This window comes from Meles meles, chromosome 19, assembly GCF_922984935.1.
Source record: "Meles meles chromosome 19, mMelMel3.1 paternal haplotype, whole genome shotgun sequence".
Taxonomy (NCBI): Eukaryota; Metazoa; Chordata; class Mammalia; order Carnivora; family Mustelidae; genus Meles; species Meles meles.
Window position 1 is genome coordinate 7,200,069 of NC_060084.1, and position 22,385 is coordinate 7,222,453.

The 22,385-nt window shown below is 49.5% G+C and overlaps 1 protein-coding gene across 1 annotated transcript in view; it reads left to right on the top strand.

The window, feature by feature from the left end:
• CDYL2 (chromodomain Y like 2) overlaps positions 1-22,385 on the top strand; it is a 161,574-nt gene that overhangs the window by 129,308 nt on the left and 9,881 nt on the right. Inside the window, exons 3-5 of the mRNA XM_045988455.1 lie at positions 3,681-3,898; positions 12,050-12,222; positions 18,761-18,971. Coding sequence (XP_045844411.1) covers positions 3,681-3,898; positions 12,050-12,222; positions 18,761-18,971 — 602 coding nt within the window. The remainder of the gene's footprint in view (positions 1-3,680; positions 3,899-12,049; positions 12,223-18,760; positions 18,972-22,385) is intronic.

Consider the following 22,385-nt stretch of genomic DNA (forward strand, 5'->3'; position numbering starts at 1 on the left):
GCGGCGGGTTGGGGCGGGAGGATTTTGGTCAGAACTTTCCCACACCTGGAAGGCACTGACGTGCCCAAGCCCCGAGCCTCTGTCTTCTCCCAGGCGGGAGCCAGTGGCCTCCGAGGGCAGCTGCTAGGATGCGCTAACTTCTGCCAGCAAGGCCGTGGCACGGATCTGCCCGGGCTCTGCAGAAACCCTGGCCAGCTCCAATTAGGAAGCTCTTCCGTGGAGCCGAAGGTTTTGAGGTTAACCCTGAAGAAACAGCTCCCTCTACACCAGCCTTTTAATTAAATGCTCGTGTTTACTTTCCGGAGTTCATCGAATCATTTTACCCGCGTCGTGGGGCTTGACAAAGCCCAGTTGCTTTGAGTAATGGAAAAGTACAAAATGAGGAGACTTCAGGGAAGCCGTCCAATGACTCAAGCCCTGCTGCTTCTGTGCCCCTCTGTGGCTGGGCACCCACCTGGGTGGGGACCCCGCGTGCAGGAGGAGGGGTCCATCCAGGGAATCATTTCCTGATCCCTGCCTTGGACTTGGTTCTTGATACCCTGAGACCCACGAGGCGAAGTGAGGATCTCAGTCTACCCGCAGGGTGACTCAAGGCTCTGGGGGCCACAGAACAATTCCCGGGAACTTCTTGGTGCCCAGGTACTATGCTGGGCTGTATTGTGTGTGACAGTGTCCTACCCTTAAGATACGACAGTATCGTTGGGAGACAGGGTTCATACAGAAAATATTGCCGGGATACCTTTGTGCTGATCCAGGCAATAACAATTATAAAGCAAGTAGAAGCCACCACTCATTCATTGCTTACTGTGTCCTAAGTCCGTTAAATACGTTCTCTTTCTTGATACTCCTAACCTGCTCTCAGAGGATCAGCTAACACAGTCATTTCCCTAAGCAGGGGGCAGGTTGAGCTTCAGGGGACCAGCTTCTGGTTGGGTTCCAGCGTCCCCACCAAAAACTAAAGGAGAGGCTCTAACAGGTAGTAAGTCCCTCTCTGTGTTTCCTTGTACCCCCACCTCCTACCTCCCGGCAGCTCCATCCTGTATGGGGCGGTCACCTATCATCCCCAGCAGCAATGGGGACCCTCAACAAGATCTTCAGACCTTCACCAGCTTTCAAGCAGAGGGCACACCTGGGCATCAGGGAGGCGCCTGGTGATGGAGGACCCCTATTTGTCTGGACCCTGGGTCTCAGAGCCTGGTTGCTGAAGCAGTAGCAGCAGTTTGGGGTGGGGCCCAGCGGGTGGATTTTTAACAGTCTGCAGGTGATCCTGATGCGTGTTCAAGTGGAAGAACCACTGGTCTGGGTTCTCAAACCTGCCTGCATGTCGGAATGGCCTGAGGACTGTTTTGTGGGGTTTTAAAAAATTATGATGATTAACTTAATTTTAAAGTAAAATAAGCTTCACTTTTGGAAACAATTTTAGACTTACAGCGATATTGGGGAGGTAATGCAGAGAGTTTCTCTGTGGGCCCCACTCGGCTCCCTCCCGTTATTAACATCTTACGTAAGAGCGGTGTGTTTGCTACAGTTGATGAACGAGTCCTGATACACTGTCGTTAACCAAAGTCCTTGCTTTATTCCGGTTTCCTTAGTTTTTGCTTAATGTCTGTTTCAGAATCCCATCTAGGATCTCACATTACAGTGAGCTGTCGGGTCTCCTTGGGCTCTTCTGATCTGTGCTGTTTCTCTGACTTTCCTGGTTTTTGAGGACCTTGACCATTTTAAAATGTACTGATGAAGTATTTTGTAGAGTGCTCCTCGATTTGGCTTCGTTTCATCTTTTTTGCATGCCTAGAAACGGGGTTGTAGGTCTTTGGACGACCACGTGTTGTGTTGAGGGCATATGCCACCGCTGTGACTCACTACTGTTGCTGTTGGTCTCCGTCACCTGGTTGAGGGGACTTTGCCTTCTCCATCTACCCCAGTCAGGTTTCTCCACCGTCCAGTTACAACCCCTGCCCCCCAGCTTTCCGTGCTGTGCTGTGCGGAAGGAAGTCACCAGCTCAGGCCACACTTAACTCCCTGCGGGCAGGGAATCTGCGGACACTGTTTGGAATCCTTCTACGTGGCGGATCTGTGTCTTCTCATCTATTTTTTTATGGATTTGATCACTTACTGACATCAGTACGGACTCACGGGTACTGATTTTATGCTTCAGTTCTAATGCAGTTCCAGTCTGTGGTGTTGTTCACGTTGGTCAACTTTGACCGTCGGGAGCGCTTTCAGTTGGCCCCTCTGTCCTTCTGACATGTGTCTTCACCGCAGAGATTTTTTTTTAACTACTTCCTTCCTCTCCACCACCACAAGCTTATCTTGTTTGTTTCCTGCCTCGGGCCTGGAATCTGCCGTTCCTTCAGGGAATCCTGGTTCCTTTTACTGAGATCGTGATATCGGAAACCAACACCTGGGCCCTCGGTGTGCTCGCTGCTGTTGGGGTGTCAGTGGTTCTGGGTCCTCTCAGCTGACAGGTGGAGGAAATAGACGTGTGTGTAGTGCCCTGTGTGCACACACGTACCTGTCATTGTGTCCGAATGTAACTGTCTCTGTCTGTGCTACAGATTCACGAGGTCATCCTGGTATCTGCCAGTGTGGGTCCGCGGCCACACGGATCTCTCTGGTCCCCTCCCCTAGCTTATCTGTAAAGCCCCGCTCCAGTGGTGAGAAGCATTGCTCCTGGCATCTGCCTGTCCATTCCTTTAACTGTTCAGTTCTGGCACACGTGGATAATGGTGTCAGAATCTGAACTCTCACTCCCATCCATGGGAACCAGATCCACCAGCTGGAGCACAGGGTTTCTCCGTGGACTATCTTGCCTTTAGTTTTACAAACTCTTCCAGTCATTCCTGGAGCTTCTCAGGTGCCGAGGGCCTCCCACCCCCTTTGGTGAGGATGTTTCACACTTTGGTCATATAGTTCGATTCTTTTCTCACATGCTGCGTGTCATCCTTGGACTCCCCCAGTCTCGTCAATGTGTTTATTTTAATTTGCGTTAAGCTTCACTGTCTATGCGGCAAAGCTCTTTGGATTTTGACAAATGCTTAAACGTCCGGCATTCACCATCGTGGCATCCTATAGAGTCGGTTCACCGCCTCAGAATCCCATGTTTCCCCTCTTCTCCCTGATCCCTGGAAACCGCTGATCTTTTGACTGATTCTGTGTAATGGGAATCGTGCTGGCCTCTTTCACTTAGCAATACGCATCCAAGATTCATCTGTGTACGTTCATAGCTTGATGATGAATTGTTTTTGTGGCCGAATAATACTCCCCGTTACAAACGTACCAGTTTGCTTATTCATTCTCCAAGGAAAAGACATACTGGTTGCTTCCAGTTTTGGGTGATTATGAATAAAGCTGCAGTGTTTTCGTTGGTCTATTTGGTTTTATGGCCATCAGTTTTCGAAGTTGTGCGTTCCTTGCCGCTAAATGCGCATGAGCACAGGTAGAGGCTCCCAGGTAGGTGTGTGGGAGTGGGATCGAGGGTCCTACGGGGCCCTCCACAGAGAGCGCTCTCCGTCCTATTTCAGATTTGGAGATGAGGCCGTTAAGCCCCGGGCCCTTCTCCGCCCGAGATCAGAGGGTGCACGGAGGTCCCACCACATCCGATCTGAACGTGCTGTGATCGCCCTCTCGTGCGGCTGTTCCCATGTCAGTTTCTCACTTTGCTTATCTGATTTTGGAAGGCTCTGCTCTGACCAACGGGGGATTAAACCTGCACAGCCCCGTGAAGAGGAAGCTGGAAGCAGAGAAGGACTATGTCTTTGACAAGAGGCTCAGGTACAGCGTCCGCCAGAACGAAAGCAACTGTAGGTTTCGGGACATTGTCGTGCGGAAGGAAGAGGGGTTCACACACATCCTGCTGTCCAGCCAGACCTCGGACAACAACGCGCTGACCCCCGAGGTGAGAGGCAGGGGACCCCAGGGGAGGGTCAGGCTGGAGAGGGCTTCTCATTCAGAATGGGGCACTGGCTCTCTCTCTGTTCCCTCAGGAGCCAATGGTGGTAGCGAGCACACACGCAAACTTGACTCTGGGACACCATGTGCTGATGACCTTACATACATCACCCATTTGATCTTTATCCCATTTATCCCATTTTACAGATGAAGACCCCAGTGAATGGAGAGATTCGGAAAACTGATCCAGGTCCCAGAATTAGTCACAGGGCAGCTCCATGTATCTTGGGCTTTTCCAAGCGTGTCAAATTTCATTGCTTTGGAAGGAATCCTAGTCACTCAGCTCACTTTTTTTTTTTTTCCAATTGAGAGAGAATTCCCATACCATAAATTTCACCCTTCTAACATGTACGTTTTTAAGTGTATTCACGACTTAGTTCTAGCACGTTTCCATCACCCCCAGAGGAAACCCATGCCCGTTGCCATCCTCTCCCCATTTTCCCTCATCAAGTCCCCGGTGACCACGAATCTAATTTTGTATCTACCAGTTTGCCTGTTCTGGACGTTTTGTGTGAACGGAAGCATATCGTATGTGGTCTGTGACCAGCTTCCTCCACTGAACACCGTGTTTTCAAGGTTCATGGGGTAGCACACGCCTGCGCTTCCTTCCTTTCCCTCGTATGGATGTGCCACGTTTGGTCCATCCGTTGTTCAGTGTTGGACGTTTGTCTTGGTTCCATCTTTGACTACTGTGTTGTGACGAATATCACTGCACACGTTTGTGTACGAGTTCGCGTGTGAACGTGTTTTCAGTGCTCTTGGCTGTTTCCTCCTTGTGGAACTGCTGGGTCGTATGGTCACTGCATTTAACTCTTTGAGGAACTGCCAACCTGTTTTCACAGTGGCCGTGCCATTTTCCATTCCCACTGGCCATATGCGAGGGCTCTAGTGTCTCTCCATCCTTGTCAACACTTGTTACTATCTGTTCTTGTTATTGTAGCTCTTGGAGTGGGTGTGAGGTGGCGTCTCACCGAGCTTTTGGTGTGCATTTTCCTGATGACTAATGATGTTAGGCATCTTTTCATGAGCTTATTTGCTGCCTGTCTCTTTTCTTTGGAGAAATGTCTGTTGACATCTTTTGCCCCTTCTTAAAATTGTTTTTTAACTCTTGAGTTTTAAGACTTCTTCATCAGACATTTGATTGGAAAATATGCTTTCATTCTGTGACTTCTTACTTACTTTCTTTTTTTTTTTAAATTTCTTTTCAGTGTTCCAGAATTCATTGTTTATGTACCACACCTAGTGCTCCATGCAATACATTCCCTCCATATTACCCACCACCAGGCTCACCCAACTTCCCATCCCTTGCCCCTCCAAAACCCTCAGATTGTTTTTCAGAGTCCACAGTCTGTCGTGGCTCATCTCCCCCTCCAATTTCCCCCAACTCAGTTTTCCTCTCCATCTCCCCATGTCCTCCACGTTATTCCTTATGTTGCACAAATAAGCGAAACCATATGATAATTGACCCTCTCTGCTTGACTTATTTCACTCAGCATAATCTCTTCCAGTCCCATCCATGCTGATATAAAAGTTGGGTATTCATCCTTTCTGATGGAGGCATAATACTCCATATTATATATGGACCACATCTTCCTTATCCATTCGTCCATTGACGGGCATCTTGGCTCTTTCACAGTTTGGCGACTGTGGCCATTGCTGCTCTGAACACTGGGGTACAGCTGGCCCTTCTTTTCACTACATCTGTATCTTTAGGATAAATACCCAGCAGTGCAATTGCAGGGCCATAGGGAAGTTCTATTTTTAACTTCTTAAAGAATCTTGACACTGTTTTCCAAAGTGGCTGCACCAACTTGCATTCCCACCAACAGGGTGAGACGGTTCCCCTTTCTCCACATCCTCTCCAACACACGTTGTTTCCTGTCTTGCTAATTTTGGCCATTCTGCCTGGTGTAAGGTGGTATCTCGATGTGGTTTTGATTTGAATCTCCCTGATGGCTAGTGACGATGAACACTTTTTCATGTGTCTGTTGGCCATTTGTATGTCTTCTTTGGAGAAGTGTCTGTTCATGTTTTCTGCCCATTTTTTGACGTGATTATCTGTTTTGTGTGTGTGTTGAGTTTGAGGAATTCTTTATAGATCCTAGATATCAGCCCTTTGTAGTGTCATTTGCGAATATCTTCTCCCACTCCATGGGTTGCCTCTTTGTTTTGTTGACTGTTTCCTTTGCTGTGCAAAAGCTTTCGATCTTTACTTGTCACTTTCTTGATGGCATCCTTGGATGTACAGTGCTTAAGATTTTGATGAAGTCCATTTTACCTATTTTTTCCACCTTACCTTTTTAACGCTAATCACGCTTATATTTTAAGTGAACAGAACGGTGAGACAGTGAATACTTAATGCCGTTGCACAGACAGCAACATTTAAGATCTGGGGTACTGAGGGGGAGCAGTGAAGAAATGATGACTATTTTAAAGAGATTCTTGATGGTGCCAATGTGGGAAAAGACTCATCCAAGAAGACTTCTCTAACTAGACCAACCTGCCACCGGGCGGCAGAGTGGTAGCTGATGAACATGGTGACTGTGCCAGCTACCAGCAGCCCTTTGTATTTTGTATTTGCCACTTATCCATTTCCTTCCCCCAGGGTCCTCTCACTGTAGGGTTCTTATGATCCTCTTACAGATGAGACCGTGCAGGTTTAGAGAACTTAGGCCTAGTGTTCCATCAGCTTCAGAGGGCAGGAATATTGCCACTTGTGCCCACCATATTGTTTCTCACACTCAGCCTAGTGCCCGGCCTGGAATGACGGTCATAGGGCAAGAGATGTAGCTAAATCCTTTGCAGTTTGTGGGGCTGCTGGTCACCTGACCCTTCTCTAAGCACGGTGTTTTGAGTTCTCTCTCTTGCACGGTCAGAAACCTCTTTAGTGCTCTCTGCTGCGCAGACCTCAGCGGTTTACCCCAGAGGCTGTCCTTTGCGTGTCTGTACACCTGAAAGCCTTGTTATTTTAAGCTCATCGTGACCAGCTCTTCTTAGATTTTTTTCCTACTTCACTGCTTTTTGAAAGCATGCTTTTAAAAGGCACAACATTTTCCTTCAATAAATCGAATAAATGTGGAGTCTCCCAGTTCATCCTGTCCCTTTGGAGTAGCTTTATGTGTTAACCGTTGCCTATTCAGCACGGAAGAGGTGGGGTCTCCAGCTGATGTCAGGTGCACAGGTTCTCAACTCCAGAGATGAGGGCTTGGTGAATTAGGGGTTCCATTCCTAATTGGTGTCTTTCAGTAACAGAATGGGAGGAATGGAAAAAGAAAATATTGGTTTGGTGTTTTCGGCCGTCTGGACAATGGGAATGGACTGACTCTGTAGAGAAGATGGCCAACTGGGCAGAGCAACCCTGAAAGAAAGATCCAAAGAAGAGAAGAGGTGGTGTTAGCAGAGGAGTATAGATTTTGGAGTCTAGTGGACTAGGTTCAAATCCTGCCTCCACCAGCTCACCTTGGGAGGTGACCTTGCCTCTTTGAGCATCCTCATCCCTACAAGTTATAGTATATCTTGCTTGTGGGATGAGAGATAATGTCTGCCCGGAGGCTTGCAGAATGCCTGGCACGTGGGAAGCGTTCAGTAAGTGTTCCCGTCATTGTGAAGATGAAGCAGCGGTGAAGTCACGGCGTCCAGCAGACCCAGCCTTCCTTACTCAAGGAGCAACTGGGACAAGGCCACCCTGCATGTCATAATTGAATTTCTTTTTCTAGTTGTATCTGCAACATTGGTTGGATTGGCCTCATGGGCAGAAATTCATACATTACTGGGTGTGTTCACTAGGTTCTGAGGCTAGCGGGTGTGTTGTAATATTGCTCCTGTCTGGAATATAGCAAAGAACTAGGAAAATAATGAAAATGCCCCTTTAGGAAAGAAGAAGCAAAATAGATTGCTTAGAGTGTTGGTGATGAAAAGCCCATCCACTTCCCCATTAGGAGCAGACCCCAAGTCCTCTCTCAACTCCCGGTTTTGTGCAGTGCGCTCAGCCTCTGTGAACTGTACCACCACTATCCGAGGGAGCACGCCAGACATGTGGGAGTCACACCTCATACCCTCTTGATCATACCCACCATTCCCACACCACCCCCGAGGTGTATTAACTTTCATCCTTGAAGAGCCCACTCATAGGTTTTCTTCTGTCTGTTTCCATCAGGACCATTACATTCTGTCTGGATTGGTGTAACAACTTGCTAACAAGCCTGCTCTTTCAGCTTTTCTACCTGTAATCCATTGTCTTCAGGGTGGGCAGAGTGACCTGCCAGGAATATGAATCTGATCAAGCCACCCCTTCTATGCACACACACACACACACACACACACACACACACACACACACACACACGTTTGCACACACTTCACATATGTTGGTGATTCTGAATTGCTCTGAATTGATTAAGAATCAAAACTGTTCATGTGGCTGGCAAGGCTGATATATTCTGACCTGCCCATCTCTGCAAGCCTCCTTGCCTTGTACCACCTGTGCACCTTCTCTTCTCCTGCCCTCCATCAGCCTGACTTTCTTTCATGCTCACAACTGCCCCCGGGCCTTTGCATATACCATATGCAACCTGTACTTATGACTGAAACATCCTTGCCTAGTGGCCTTGCACTTCATTCAGGTCTCAGCTCAACCACCACTTCCAAGAGATCCCTCCCCACTCCTCAGCTCCCTGCCCAGGTTACATCCCCCTCTCAGAGGAGCTTTCCTAGCACTACACACCCCTCCCTTCTGGAACTTGCTACAGTTGTTAATGTACATGTATTTGTGTGATAATCCGTCCGGTTCCTCCCATTACACTGTAAACTTGTTGAGGAGGTCAATACTGTGCCAGTCATTCAGATCAATAAACATTTATTAATTTTTTTTATGTGTGAGGTTCTGGACTAGGTGTTAGAAGGGTTTTACAGATAAGTAGAAGACTCATCTGTTTTAGTCTTTAAAGAATTGTATTCATTATCTATTCCTGCATAATAAATTGCCCTAAACTTAACATCTCAAAACAATGAATGTTATCTCCCAGTTTCAGTAGGTTGGGAATCCTGGCATGACTTAGTTGGTTGCTTCTGACTCAGGGTCTCTCAAAGTCAAGGCATGTTGCCTGGGGCTGCAATCTCAGCTGAAGGCTCAGTGGGAGACGATGAACGTCCAAGCTCACCCAAGTGGCTGCTAGTGGGTCCTCACTGGCCAGAGACATCAGTGCCCTGCCTTCTGTCTTCTCTGAATGGGCTCCTCACAACATGGTCTGCTTCCCCAGCCTGAGAGCTCCAAGGAGGAGAGAGAACAAAAGAGGACAGCCAAGACAAGCCGTGTCTTTTTGTATCCCAGTCTCCTCTTGAACAGGACATCCTGTCCATCTTGCCTTCCCTTGTGGTTAGGCATGAGTCATGAAGTCTGTTCTACACTCACCGGGAGGGGATGCCACAAGGGTATGACTCCCAGGGAGGGGATCGTTGTCAAGCAGGAGGTAGGGTGAGGCAAGAACGCTCACATTCTACAAGGGGGCTTGTCACAAGTGTCATAGCAGGGACACATGGGGTGTTGGGAGAAGCAAGAGTTGGCATTTAGTCAAAGACATTTGGGAAAGCATTCGGGAAGGTAGTCACAGGTGAGATGGACCCTGGGTTGCTGATTTCAGCAAGTAAAGATGCAATAGAGAGAGGGACTCTGGTCTACTCCCCCTTTCAATCCACTTCTAATGAATTTGGTCTCGCTGGTTCCAACCCATGGCGAATCAGAAGACAGAAGTAGTGAGGCTGGGTGGGGGGTGCGGGAGAGCATGCTTTCTCTAGCGGATGCTGACTTCTGGAGCAAGTGGCAGCTAGCACGTGTCTAACAAGGGCAGTTGTTCTCGAGAACCTATTTAGGGCTTCAGAATGCATACGGTCTTGGACCATTTGTTACAGAGGCATTCCCCAGGAGCCTCTGAGGGCACCGGTCTGTGACAGCCCAGCACGTGACCATGGAGAGGTGGTTCGTGGGTGCAGCTGAGGAGTTCAAGGAAGCAAGGGAGTAATCATTTTAGAACGTTTTACTTTAAACAAACCAAGTACATAATGCAATTTGGAGTCCTTCAAGGAGGCAGAACCTCAGCCAGGAGTCCAGATTGGCTCATCGACATGAGAAAGGCAAAGGAAAGCTATACTAACTAGACACGACTTTCTTTACATTAAAAAATATATAAATATATAGTTTATACTTTCCTCATATGAATGGAACACAGATTTACTTTCCATTGAATTCATAAAGGAGGTGGCTGTTTTGTTTGATTTTGTCTTTACTAATTGACAATCAGTGTGACCTCAGAGAGAGAGAGGCCGCTCTCTGCGCCGCGTGTGGAACGGCAGCTCACATCTTTATAGCGTGCTTTTCTTTTATTTGCCTCTCAGAGAAATAGAGTCGTGGATTGTTCAGAGTGTGTCTATTTCTGGAGGCAGATGGATTAAAGGACCCACACGATAGTGGCCTCTTGGCTCTTTTGTTGTTCAAAATGAATCTGTGGCTTATACCCTGGTAGAATGGAAGGTGCCTCTGCCATGCTCACAGAGCACAGGCTGGGAGAGTCTCCATTCAAAATGACATCCAGCCCCGTTTCTTTTCCCCCACTAAAATTCACCCATTTATTTAAGTCATCCCACAATACGGAGTGGTAGAAAGAGAAGGGATTTGGGGGTGAGATGCATATCATGGCTCTGCCTCTTGCTGCTGACCTCAGGCAGCTCCACGCCACTTCTCTGAGTCTCCCTTGCATTACCTGCGAGATTGGGATACTACATTCCCTCTTATATGGGATTTTGTTTGGAATAAAATATGTGGAAGTTTCCTGCTGCAATCCCTGGCACCTCCAAGTGCTTAATAAACGGGTTCTTTAAAAAGTATAATTTTAAAAACACAGCTCCCATAATAGTTTCCCATTGTACCCTATGATGACGCCTATTGAAAAATTAATAACGATTCCTTAAAAGCCTGTTCACTTATTATCTCCCCAGTTGGACTCTCAGCTCCACACAGGCAAGTGCATGCCTTATTTTCTCTTACCATGCCGTTTCTGCTCTCATTCACTTATTTTTCCCTCCTCCCCTCACTTCTGTTGGACTGAGTGGTTGAGCTTTCTTTGTTTTAATCCCCTCCCCGTTCATTGTAATCCACGTACTTTTAAGAAGCTATCCTTAAGTTCTGTACACAGAGTGAAGCCTAAATGTCATCCTCTTAACCTCTCTACCACGCCCAGACCTAGAACCTCGGCATGTGGTCGTCATTCCTTCTCTAGTCTGACGCACTATTACTGCCTGGACCCCAGTTCTCCCCTTGTGCAAACCTTCAGCTTCAGTCGGTCATTGTCAGTCTGATGATTTTACAGCCATTCCTACATTGATTTGGCAGCACGTCTGCCATGTTTCTTTGTTGGCTGTTACTCCATGCATGTCCCGTTTTTCTTTCTGAATTTAGTTTTCTTCTTTCTGAAGTGTATCCTGTTTAAATTCTCTCAGCGAGGGTCTAAGAGTGGTAAAGATTCTTTTGCTGAAAACCCCTACATTTTACCCTTGCTTTTGGATGATAGTTGAGCTGGGTACAGAATCCGTGTCTGATGGTTGTCTTCCTTGGCACCTTGAAAATTGTAGGAGTTCTGATGCCAAAGCCCCCTTCCCACGTGCTGCCCATAAGCCATGCAAAAGTCTTAGTTGAATTACGGACAAGCAAGAGTATAATTAACCTGGCCTTCTGGACAAGGCTAACATACCTCACCTGGGCTGTGTGCAGGAATTTTTTTCCCACATTTTGAAAAGGGCTAAACATGCAAATGCTGGAAGAAGACTTGCAGAGATTTACCCAGGATTACACGGCTCCAGGCCACGATTCCCTAGTCCGAGGCCAGTGACCTCACTGCCACCTTCTTAGCACTCTGCCTGCTTTGGGGATGCTGCAGGGGAGCTCTGGTTTTGGTGTTACTTTGCTTAGTCTGGATGAGGCTTGAATTCAGGAGGGTCTTCCTGCAGAGTAAGAGAAGATGTACTCGCCTCTGCAGGCTCGAGGTCCGAAAGCCCTGGGCCTATAGGTAGATAGTTAATATCCCTGCCAATCCGTCTCTGCCCACAGATCATGAAGGAGGTCCGGCGAGCACTGTGCAATGCGGCCACGGATGACAGCAAACTTCTGCTTCTCAGTGCAGTGGGCAGCGTATTCTGCAGTGGCCTAGATTACTCCTACCTAATTGGCCGGTTGTCCAGTGACCGGAGAAAGGAGAGTACCCGGATTTCAGAAGCCATCAGGTAAGTTCTGCTCATGTTTGGACACTTGGGGACCTGCTTCCTTCTTGCTAAATGTAGCACATAAAAATACAGTCTGCTCAGTTAAATTTGAATTTCAAACAACAAAGAAATTTTGTCATAAGTCTATCTCATGCAATATTTGGGATATACTTATACTAAAAAATTATTTGTTTTTTATTTGGAATTGGGATTTTAATTGGGCATCCTGTATTTTTCTGCCAAAATTAGGGTTCCTTTGTCCTCTAGGTTAGATCCCACTTTATTCTTGATCAAAAGAGATTTTATGTCTTTATATTAAGCCCAACATCTGGTAACACCCAGGTGTTATCCATGCTACTCCTGCCCTCTGCCTGATGGTAAAACTGTTGATTTTTCGGGTGTTCCTGTGTCTTGAAGGTGACATGGCTCCACACTGGGAAGAGGATGGAGGGTTTCCCTGGGCATCTGTGCATTTGCAGACCCAGCAGGGTAGGGAGTGCCTTTGCTTGCTGCCTTTGGGACAAAAGTTGGGATCCTGGGGCTGACATCTGATCCCAACAATCGGTATCTCTTTTGGGACCCTGAAGGGTAGTTATTTCCCCAGTATTTACAGATTTATTTTATCTTTTTAAATTTATTTTAATCAATTAGTTAATTCATTTTTTATTTTTTATTATGTTATGTTAGTCACCATACAGTCCATCATTAGTCTTTGATGTAGTGTTCCATGATTCATTGCTTGTATATGACACCCAGTGCTCCATGCAATCCATGCCCTCCTTGATACCCATCACCCATCCCTCCTCCCCACTCCCCTTTCCTCTAAAACCCTCAGTTTGTCTCTCGGAGTCCATAGCCTCTCATGGTTCGTCTCCCCTGTGATTTCCCATCTTCAGTTTTCCCTTCTTTCTCCTAATGTCCTCCATGCTATTCCTTATGTTCTGCAAATAAGTGAAACCATATGATAATTGTCTTTCTCTGCTTGATTTACTTCACTCAGCATAATCTCCAGTTCCATCCATGTCGATGCAAATGGTGGGTATTCCTCCTTTCTGAGGGCTGAGTCATATTCTCCCATTGTATATATTTATGAAAGGCAAGTGCGTGTTGTTTCCGGCAAGGGCTGTCACTCAGCCTCCACCCTGGGAAGGGCCCAGGCTTGCTGCTGCACCTGCGCCAAAAGCTCCAACAAGAGTCACAGTGTGGTAATGCCACCTGGTCTCTCGGAAAGGAACACTTCTCCATGTGGTGTCACGGAGCCTCACGCCTCATGGGACGGCTCTTCTGGGCCTCCCGTCTCTGTGCCTGGCAGTGTCACATGGATGCTGATTGTCATGTGGCCGTGGGAGCCTTCCACGGGATGCGGTCTCCAAGAGATGACGTGAGGTTGCTCTAACAGGCGGAGTTCCAATCCCCTCTTCAGGGTGAAGCATCCAGGGAAGTAGGCTCCAAAACACACGTGTGCTTCCCATTGCAGACTTCTTGCCCCAAAGAGACACAAAAAGGCTGAGTGCTATTGCTAGAAAAGGCATCGTGGCTACGTGCTGCTCCCAAGCTTCTTGGCCACAGACAGCCCTGGCCACGTCCACAGCAGTTTATCCTCTGTTTGGACTCAGCTGTGCCTTTTAACAGCTGCCTCATCATGGGGGGGGGGGGGAGCAACAGGGTCCCCAGTAAGCTTCCTTCATTTGGGGGACCATCAGAGATGGGGCGCCCATCTCTGTGGCCTGAGGAAAGCCTTGGCCATAGCCGTCATGTGGTTAACGGATTTCAGCGGAGGCATTAGCTGGATTTCCAGAAGCCCCAGATTTGAGGAGATGCTGAATGCATTAGCTAACGTCTTGAGAAACACAGCCAGTGGGATCTGAGACATTTGCTATCTCCTAGGAAGGCGAGTTTCTCTTAGGCAGAAGAGAGGCCGTGGCAGCAGAGGGAATTCTTTCCAGTGTTCAAAGGGAGTGGAAGTTGCTAATTCGTGAGCCTGCAGCAACATCGGGGGAGGGAACGGGGGTGCCCCCTAGAGCAGCCGTTCACAGCCCCAACAGTACGGAGAATCCACAGGTCACTTTTCTAAAACCTGGCTGCTTGACCACCCCGGAAATCTCCGAATCGGGAAGTGTGGGGGTGCTGCCGGCTCGTCTTTGCTTTGAAAGTTCCCTCCGTCGTTGTCCCATGCTAGAAGGAACAAAGATGGATGAGCAGCTTCACGGGCCGGGTGGGGGCGCATACAGCATGCCCCATAGCGAAGAGTGCCCGCGGGGTCAGAAGGTGTGCGGTGCCCATCATCGCCAAGTCCCAGGGGAGGCTCCAGCTTCACCAGATTCGGAGTGCTTCCCCCGGCGGCCACACTCCAGAGTTTGGGACACAAGGTGGCAGAGAAGCATTTTCCAGAGAATGTTCTGCAGATTTCCAGAGAAGCATCCTGAGTGAAGGGCGCTGTCCCTAAATTACTTTGGGCCACGCTGCAAGTTCCGTCCCTGCTTCTGCAGACTTTCCAGGCGTAGGAACATATTTGCAGCCTGAGAAGTGTCTTGTGAAAGAACTTCGTTCAACCTCTAGCATGGCTGAAACATACTTTGGCCACAGAACCTTACCACCTACAGACAGCCCTTGCGGTTCCCTGGGGACACGCGTGCTCACGGCTGGGCTGACGTCCAGGCTCGGGGCACGCTCCAGGGCCTACTGCAGCAGCCCCAGCTCCGCTCCCTCCCCATCTGTATCGTTTCCTCGAGAAAACATGCACACACGTGACCCAGTACGCCGTGTTCGCTCTGCAGATGTTTGTTGAATGAACTAGCAGATGAGAAGAGCTCAGATGACTCATTCAGCACAGGCTTCTGTCCAGGACCCAAACAAAGCCGTCAGCCCCATCCTGCAAGAGAGGCTGCCCTCCCCTGAACTCACAGGTGATGGGATGGTCTGGTGAGGAAGATTAATCAGATAACCCACGTGGAAAACTTGGACGGACCCAGCACACAGTCAGGGCCCGGGACAGGTGTAAGGAATTATTTTCATTGCCAGTTCTCTTACGTCCAGCCACACGCTCTGGCTAAGCCTGCTCTGACTGCGGAGTGGGCTTCAGGAGCGCCCCTCTGACGGCCCCAGGATGACCACCAGCGTGTGTATGTGGAGCTCAGAGGGCTCGTACTGGCTGACTCGGCTGTGGACTTCGGCGGTGGGAGAGCTGTACGCCGGCGCTCTGGGTAGAGGAAATAGGTAGCCTGTGGCTCCAGGTGGAACCCAGACATCCCCGTATGCAGATTATTGCTTCAGAGTGCCCCTCTGGGCCTGGAGGGTGGATCACCAGCCACTGAGAATGGAGTGAGAGCAGCGTTCGCCCTCCCCAGCGGGTGCACCAACTATAATAATACAAGCAGCCATGACTGAGGGCTCCTGCGTGCCAGGCGCTGTCTCCTTGAATTCCCATATGGCCCCATGAGGACAAATCATTGGCTTTCCCATTTGACAGGGAGGAAAACGGGATTCCAGAGAGTGAGTAACTTGTCCAAGATCTCACTACCAGTTAGGGACAGAGTGGAGTCTTGACTCCAGAGTTCTTGCTCTTTCTGCCCCATCGGAGCCGCCCAACACTCAGGCAGGCAGAGAGCTCGGGCTATGTAGAGGAAGCTGCGGGGACCAGAGTCAGCATGACCGATGGACTTTGATGCTGAAGAAGACGGCAAGCCCTCGGCCCCCCCACTGTCCCGCCACCAGTCAGGATGAGATATATGAGCAGCAGTGTCTGTAATGCAATATCCTGTTTGCTTCTGTGTCCACTGGGCCCTTGTGATGCAGATCTTCTGCTTGAGTGAGAGGAAGAGGATGGGGAGAGTGGTCTGTGCATTGCATTTTTATATCCAGGACATGAGCCCACAAGGCAGCTTGGACCAAAACAGGATGGTGTTGGGGTGCAGGGGTGGAGCCGGCACACTTGGTCTCCTTAGCCCTCCTCGGGATGTGTGATCGCTCTGCACAGCGCTCAGGTTGGAGACCACAGAGGGAAGGTTCTGGGCTCTGGAACTGTATGCTCCCATAAGGTTGTATGGGCAGAGGTGAATTCCTGGAGGCCTGCTGTGTGGAGATTGGCACAGAGTGGGAGTGTCAGAGAGGCCCTCATGAGGCCCACAGCAGGGAGGCGTCCTGACAGGAAGGACTGTGTCTACTGGAAGTATTCCACAATGGCTGGAGGAAGGCGTGGCCTCAAATACTGGGAGTCCTGCACTGAGTGGAAGATTTGGCTTGACCACTCCTGAAGTCCTTTCCAGCTTGGAGATGCAACATCCCGGAATTGTAGGAAGGGGTTTAGAGGTGGAGTGTTGGCCCCAAGTCACTCAGACCATGTGGTTCCAAGGACCCTGCCAAGAAGCACAATGTGCGTGCAGTATGGGCTCCAAATTGCGTTTGGTGGTAAAAAGTACATGTTAAGGCCCATGACTGAGGCCATGAATTTAGGAAGTCAGGCCAGGAAATGGGCCCCTGGAAAACCAGGAATCAAGGGGTCGTGGTGCCAGAGTCCAGCAGTGTCCTTTTGGGGGTCAGCTGTGACGGGGCCGGCAGTGCTGAGAGAGCTCTGCCTTTCCCTCAAACCACTGCAGAGGAGTCAGGAGACGGGCTGCCTCACGCCTGGGAAGGGCGCATACTCACATGACAACGTGCAGGTCGTGAGACACCCCCACCCCAGGCTTCTCCCAGTGGAATCTGACCCCAGCGGAGCACCATGATGCCCACACGTTTTCGTAAGGCTTGTGAGGGAATGGCAACAGCTGGGAAGGGATAAATCAGCGGGATATTTGTATTAGTGAAGTACCAGCTGCTGTAACGAATGACCCCTGAGTACACGTAATGGCTCAGTTGTGATAGAAATTCCAATTCTTACCTTTGGAAACCTAAAACGGATGCTACTGATTAGCCCATGGCTGTCCTCCAAGTGTGACTCATGAACCCAGACACCCTCTATCTTGTGGCTCAGCACAGGCCCTCCGAGATGGCCGGGCCCATCAAGGTGAAAGGGTTTGCAGGCTGCACGGTGGGAGGTTTCCTGCTCAGGCCTGGAAGTGAGCATAGGTTTCACTCACATTCCATCAGTCAGTGCTCAGTTACTTGGCCAACAGCCAACTGTGAGGGAGGCAGGAAACTGTGTTCCAGCCGCAGACTGAGGAAGAGGAGGGAAGGGAAAGTGGTGAGTAGCAAGTGAATCCGTGTTACACATCTGCAGTCTTCACTCTCATTCTGGAAGATTCCTTTAACCAGCACTTACTTACTGAGGGTGAGCTCCAGTAGGCATGGGCACCAAGACACACACAAGGCAGACCTGAGTGTTTCTGCAAGGAGCTGAAGAGGGAGGAAAATCCAAAAACAAGTAAGCAAGGAAATAATTAGGATAATTGCTAATTGTAATACTGGTGTTTTCTAAGAACTCTCAGAAGGCCTGTGTAGCTCATGCATTGTGAGCAGGCTTAAGGGAGTCAAGAGATGAGCCTGGGGACGTAAGAAGCAGCAGACCAAGGTCACTGCTGGGAGTATGGATTTTATTCTTATGAGTTCTTGGTAGTTCCCAATCTTCCACCCGAGAATAATGAAGAATGTGGGCTTTACTAGACATCTTGGATCTTTCCTCCGTGTCCAGATGAGTATTAACATTTTATGGATCTTAGAGAGCAGCTATGGGAGAAGTGAAAACCATTCCAGGGCCAAGAAAGTAGAGTTGGCTGTGGTTAATGGGTACAGATGCACACTGGAATTTTGTTTGATGAGGAAGGGAAGGGGGATAAAATGTCTCCTAATCCCAGATCCATGATCCCAGATGCCTCACACCTCCAAAGGAGGTGCGTGTCCTTCCCCAGTTTTGGTCAAAGCCACCACAGCATCTGAATCCCTGTCAGTGTTCTAGAACCACCTTTGATAAATCTGGCAACCCTTTGGGAGATTCAGCATCAAAGAATCCTAGGATTAAAAGAAAGGTTAAATATCACCTGTGCCCATCATCTGAAGCTTGAATTCCCTCTATGACATCACCCAAAGTGGTCATCCAGCCGAAATTAGAATACCTCCAATAATGAGGAGCTCACACCTCCCAACATCAGCCATTCCACCTTCAGTCAGTGCTATTAGAACATTCTTTCTCTCCTTGTGTCCAAATATGCCTCCTTGTAACACCTTCCTTTTGATTCTCCTTCTGGCTCTGAACCTTGATGTTCAGGTTGTCTTCCTTAGCATATTTACAGTTTGTTGATATCCAGAGAGTGGTAACTGGGTGCAGCCGTGGGAAACGGGCATGACCTGGGCCCATCGGGACAGAGTAGGACATGATGTGGTCACCCCACAGATCTCTTTCAGAAAACGTGCCACTGACCACCGAGTGTGCCATCCCTGTGGCTGCAGCTCCTTGGCTCAGTGTTCAGGAGAAGGAGGCGCTTGCCTGGTACCCACTTACCTCCCATGACCTGAGGGTGCTCCACAGCCCAGGGAAACTTATGTCGGCCTCGGCAGATTAAAGGGTATCAAATGGGTCTTAGCAGGCCTGCCCACCTGTTAAAGAGGGTCTTCTCTTTTCTCCCAGGGACTTTGTGAAGGCCTTTATCCAGTTTAAGAAGCCTATCGTGGTTGCGATCAATGGGCCTGCGCTGGGCCTGGGTGCCTCCATCCTGCCCCTCTGCGACATCGTGTGGGCCAGTGAGAAGGCCTGGTTTCAGACCCCCTATGCCACCATCCGCCTCACGCCCGCTGGCTGCTCCTCATACACCTTCCCCCAGATCCTGGGCGTCGCACTGGTAAGCCCCTTCGTTCCTCAGGCAAGATCCCTCTCTGGGAGGAGTGGCTCTGGGTCCCAACATGACCCCTTCTCTGTCCTGGATTTGGGATATGGCCCTTCATATGAATAGGGAGCCCAGGGGTACACCCGCCCTGTGGAAGCTGCTGAGTGTCTCTGCCCTTCCCAGGGGAGTTGGGATGCGGTCAGGCTAATCTTCGAGCCTTCAACCAGGGGTACCAGATGCCAGTGGCAGGTGTGGCCATGGGTGGAGATCACAATGGGGATGTTCACTTATCAAACGTGTACTTTGTTCCCTTAAGTTAACGTAATTCAGTTAGTTTACTTAATTAAGCACTTAACTAGTTAAAGCACATAATAGTTTAAGCTAACTAAACTAAGTTCCCTTCCTTTACTTAAGCAAACTTTGCCTTCGTTATCTCATTTATTCTTCACAACAACCTGATACTAGGAGGAACTGTCTGCTGAAGCAAGCAATCCCGCAATCCTAGGGTCCAAACAGCAAAAATTTCTTTCTCGTTCTTGCCGCAGTCCAGTGTAGATGTAGTAGCTGTCCACACTGCCTGGGGTCGGGGCGGGCGGCCCAGACGTGTTCCATGTGGTAGACCTGGCTTTGCTTCCGCTAGTGGACGTGAGAGAGCCTGGAGGTTTTCCTGGGCCAGGCCTGCAAGGGGCATCTTCACCCCCGCTCCCATTTCATTGGCCAAGATTCAGTGGTGTGGCCACACCCACCTGCAAGGGAGGCTGGGAAGTGTAGTCTTGCTGAGTGTCCCAGAAGCAGGAAGGGCTTTGGTAATCATAGGCAGTTCCACCCAGAGAACCGCTGTTATGCTCTCCATCACACAGATGGCAAGCTAAACTGGAGAGGTTAAGGAACTTGCTGTGTCATGTGTCAGTGAGCCATCAGAGTGGTATTTGAGCAAATGGTGGAGTCCACTGTAGGCTGCAGTCAGATTCTGGACCAGCAGCCAGGAGCAAGTGGTCAGGGGCCACTTAGAAAGCACACACCATGGCCAGTGCCTGAGAGCCGTTAACTCAGGGTGTCCTCCTACAACCCGGGAAGGTAGGACAGTTGTTATCCCCACTTGACAGATTGGAGACTGAGGCTCAGAGAGGGTGAGTTGTCCAGGGTCATACAGTGGGAGTGGCAGTCGTGGGATCAGAACCCAGATTATCTGGTTTCGGAGTCTGTGCTCTTAACCAGTAGGTCGTAAAGTAGGACCTTTCCGAGGAGTGAGTCTGAAATTGGGGGTCTCTGAAAGACAGTATTGTCTGAAATCAATTTGCATCTTATTGTAACAGCCTGTCCTTCTAAGGGTGCCTCCTATAGACCAGTTCTAGAAAGTCCAGCACCCACGTGTGTGTGTCGCTGCTATAGTATTGAAGAAGAAACCTGTCAGGTTCCATTGCGAGGGACCGTTGTGACCTCCTGTTTGCTGAACCCAGTGGCCCCATGCTTAGCTCTAACACTGTTTGCTCGCTCTGCTGTGACAGATGCTCCTGGAAGCTCTTTCCTCCATCCTCACCATTCCTTACTTCTCCTCGGCCCTCCAGTAATTTATGTTTGTTCCTTACAAAGCCTTAGATGGGTCTTGTGGTGTGTTTTAATGACCCAGCCCTTCTTGTGGCATTTCCTGTTTGGTCTCTGGCCTTGACATTCACAACCCCCAACTCCAAAAGGTAACTCCCAGGTGATCCCGAAGGCCCGTGGGGTCAGCACAGTCGCCACCTGCCTTCCTGATGCAGCTGACTGAGTTCAGCGCCTCTTCCGTCCTTAAGATTCCCAAGATTCTCCCTCTCCGCACCCCAGGCTGAGGTCAGTAGGTGAAACCCTCAGGTTCCAGGTGCACCGGGACTTAGGGAGTCCTCACTACAGTGTGGCTGGTTTTGAGATTCTGCACAGGGATGCCCGATCATTTTGATGCTCCCTGATGTCTCTTTGAGATACCCGTTCTGAAAAATGTGTCCCCCGTGTTGCATTACCCACTAAAACCACATGGGCACTCTGGATGCAAGGATTGAGTGGGTTACCCCAGCAAGCTTCTCTGAGCTTGTACTGATCACCTCCTACCTGCTGGCCATTTTACTGGGGACTTTCCACGGGATGGTCTCATGACTCTTCTGAGCACCTGCAAGGGTAGGTCCTCTTGCTCTCCATTTTACAGATAAACTGAGGCATGGAGAGTTGAGATGAAATTCTGGCAGGTGTCGCTCCTTCGTTGAACCCACAAACCTAAGTGAGATTCCAGTAGGCAACAGGCATTACCTTACCTGCTTGGAAGTACAAAGATGAGTAACAGGGAAGCTCCGTCCTTGACAATCTCGCCTGTGGGCGCTGATGCATGGCTGGTGTGGTGTTTCCCTGCTCTTTTGTTATCTCATTGGCTCCTCTCAGGTGGTAACTTGTGCCCACTTTAGAGATGAATAAACAGACTCAGAGAGGCAAGAGATTTGCATAGGGTCTCAGGCCAAAGCAGAAGGCAGAGCAAGGGTGTCAGATCTGTGCTTTTCTCTCCCCTCATCCTGTAAACCTTGGCCTTCCCACCAGGGGAGGGCGGGTTCCTATGCCAGCAGCCCTCACGGGTGGTTAGAGAAAGCTCCCAGCAGGGGTGCCTCCTGAGTGAGTCTGGAAGAAGGGGAATCCCCATTCTACCCCTTCTGTGTGGGCTTTGTCACTCTTTGATGGTAGCATGAAACAGGAAGAGAGACTGTGGGATCTGTGGAGACCACCAGCAGCCCCACACCCACCAGCACCGCCTTGTCCCTGCAGCAGGGCCCGCAGCTGGGATCGGGGAGGCCATTCGGATTCCGGGACTTGGGGTTGGGGCTGCTCGAGGCTGCTCACAGTCTCACCAGTGGCAGAAAAATGAGGCAGGCAGGGAGCCCAGGAAGCAAACACGTCCCTTTTGATCTCGGCCACCGTGCTCTGCCCAGAGTCAGTGGCACTCCCCGTTCCTCCCTGTCCTTTGTGATGGCAAAAATGTGACTAGTGTACAGTCTTATCTCTTTCTGTCTCTCTATTATTTCAATCATTTCTGAAACTCCAAGAATGTTGCTGACGGAGACGTGTTCTTGCTAAGTGTGTCCTGTTCGGCATCTTGTGTTGTGCTCCTTCCTTTCGTTTCTCCTTTCCGAGACAGAGGTGTTTCTAAACAAGTATAATGACAGAGATTTGTCTTCAAACCTCCAACCAAATGCACGCTGTAGGCTCATTACCAGCCTGATAAATTTCTCTGCTCTGGCATGAAAGATTGTCCTTTGGGTCATCATGACCCATCAGTGACAGCGAGAACAAAGGGGAAAACAGACACAGAGATCCAGCAGCCGAGAGAGCCCAGCGTCTCCACATCGATCCAGGAGCGGCCCAGTATGTAGGGGCAGGCCAATAGATGGCAGGTCAGGGAAGGGATGGCCT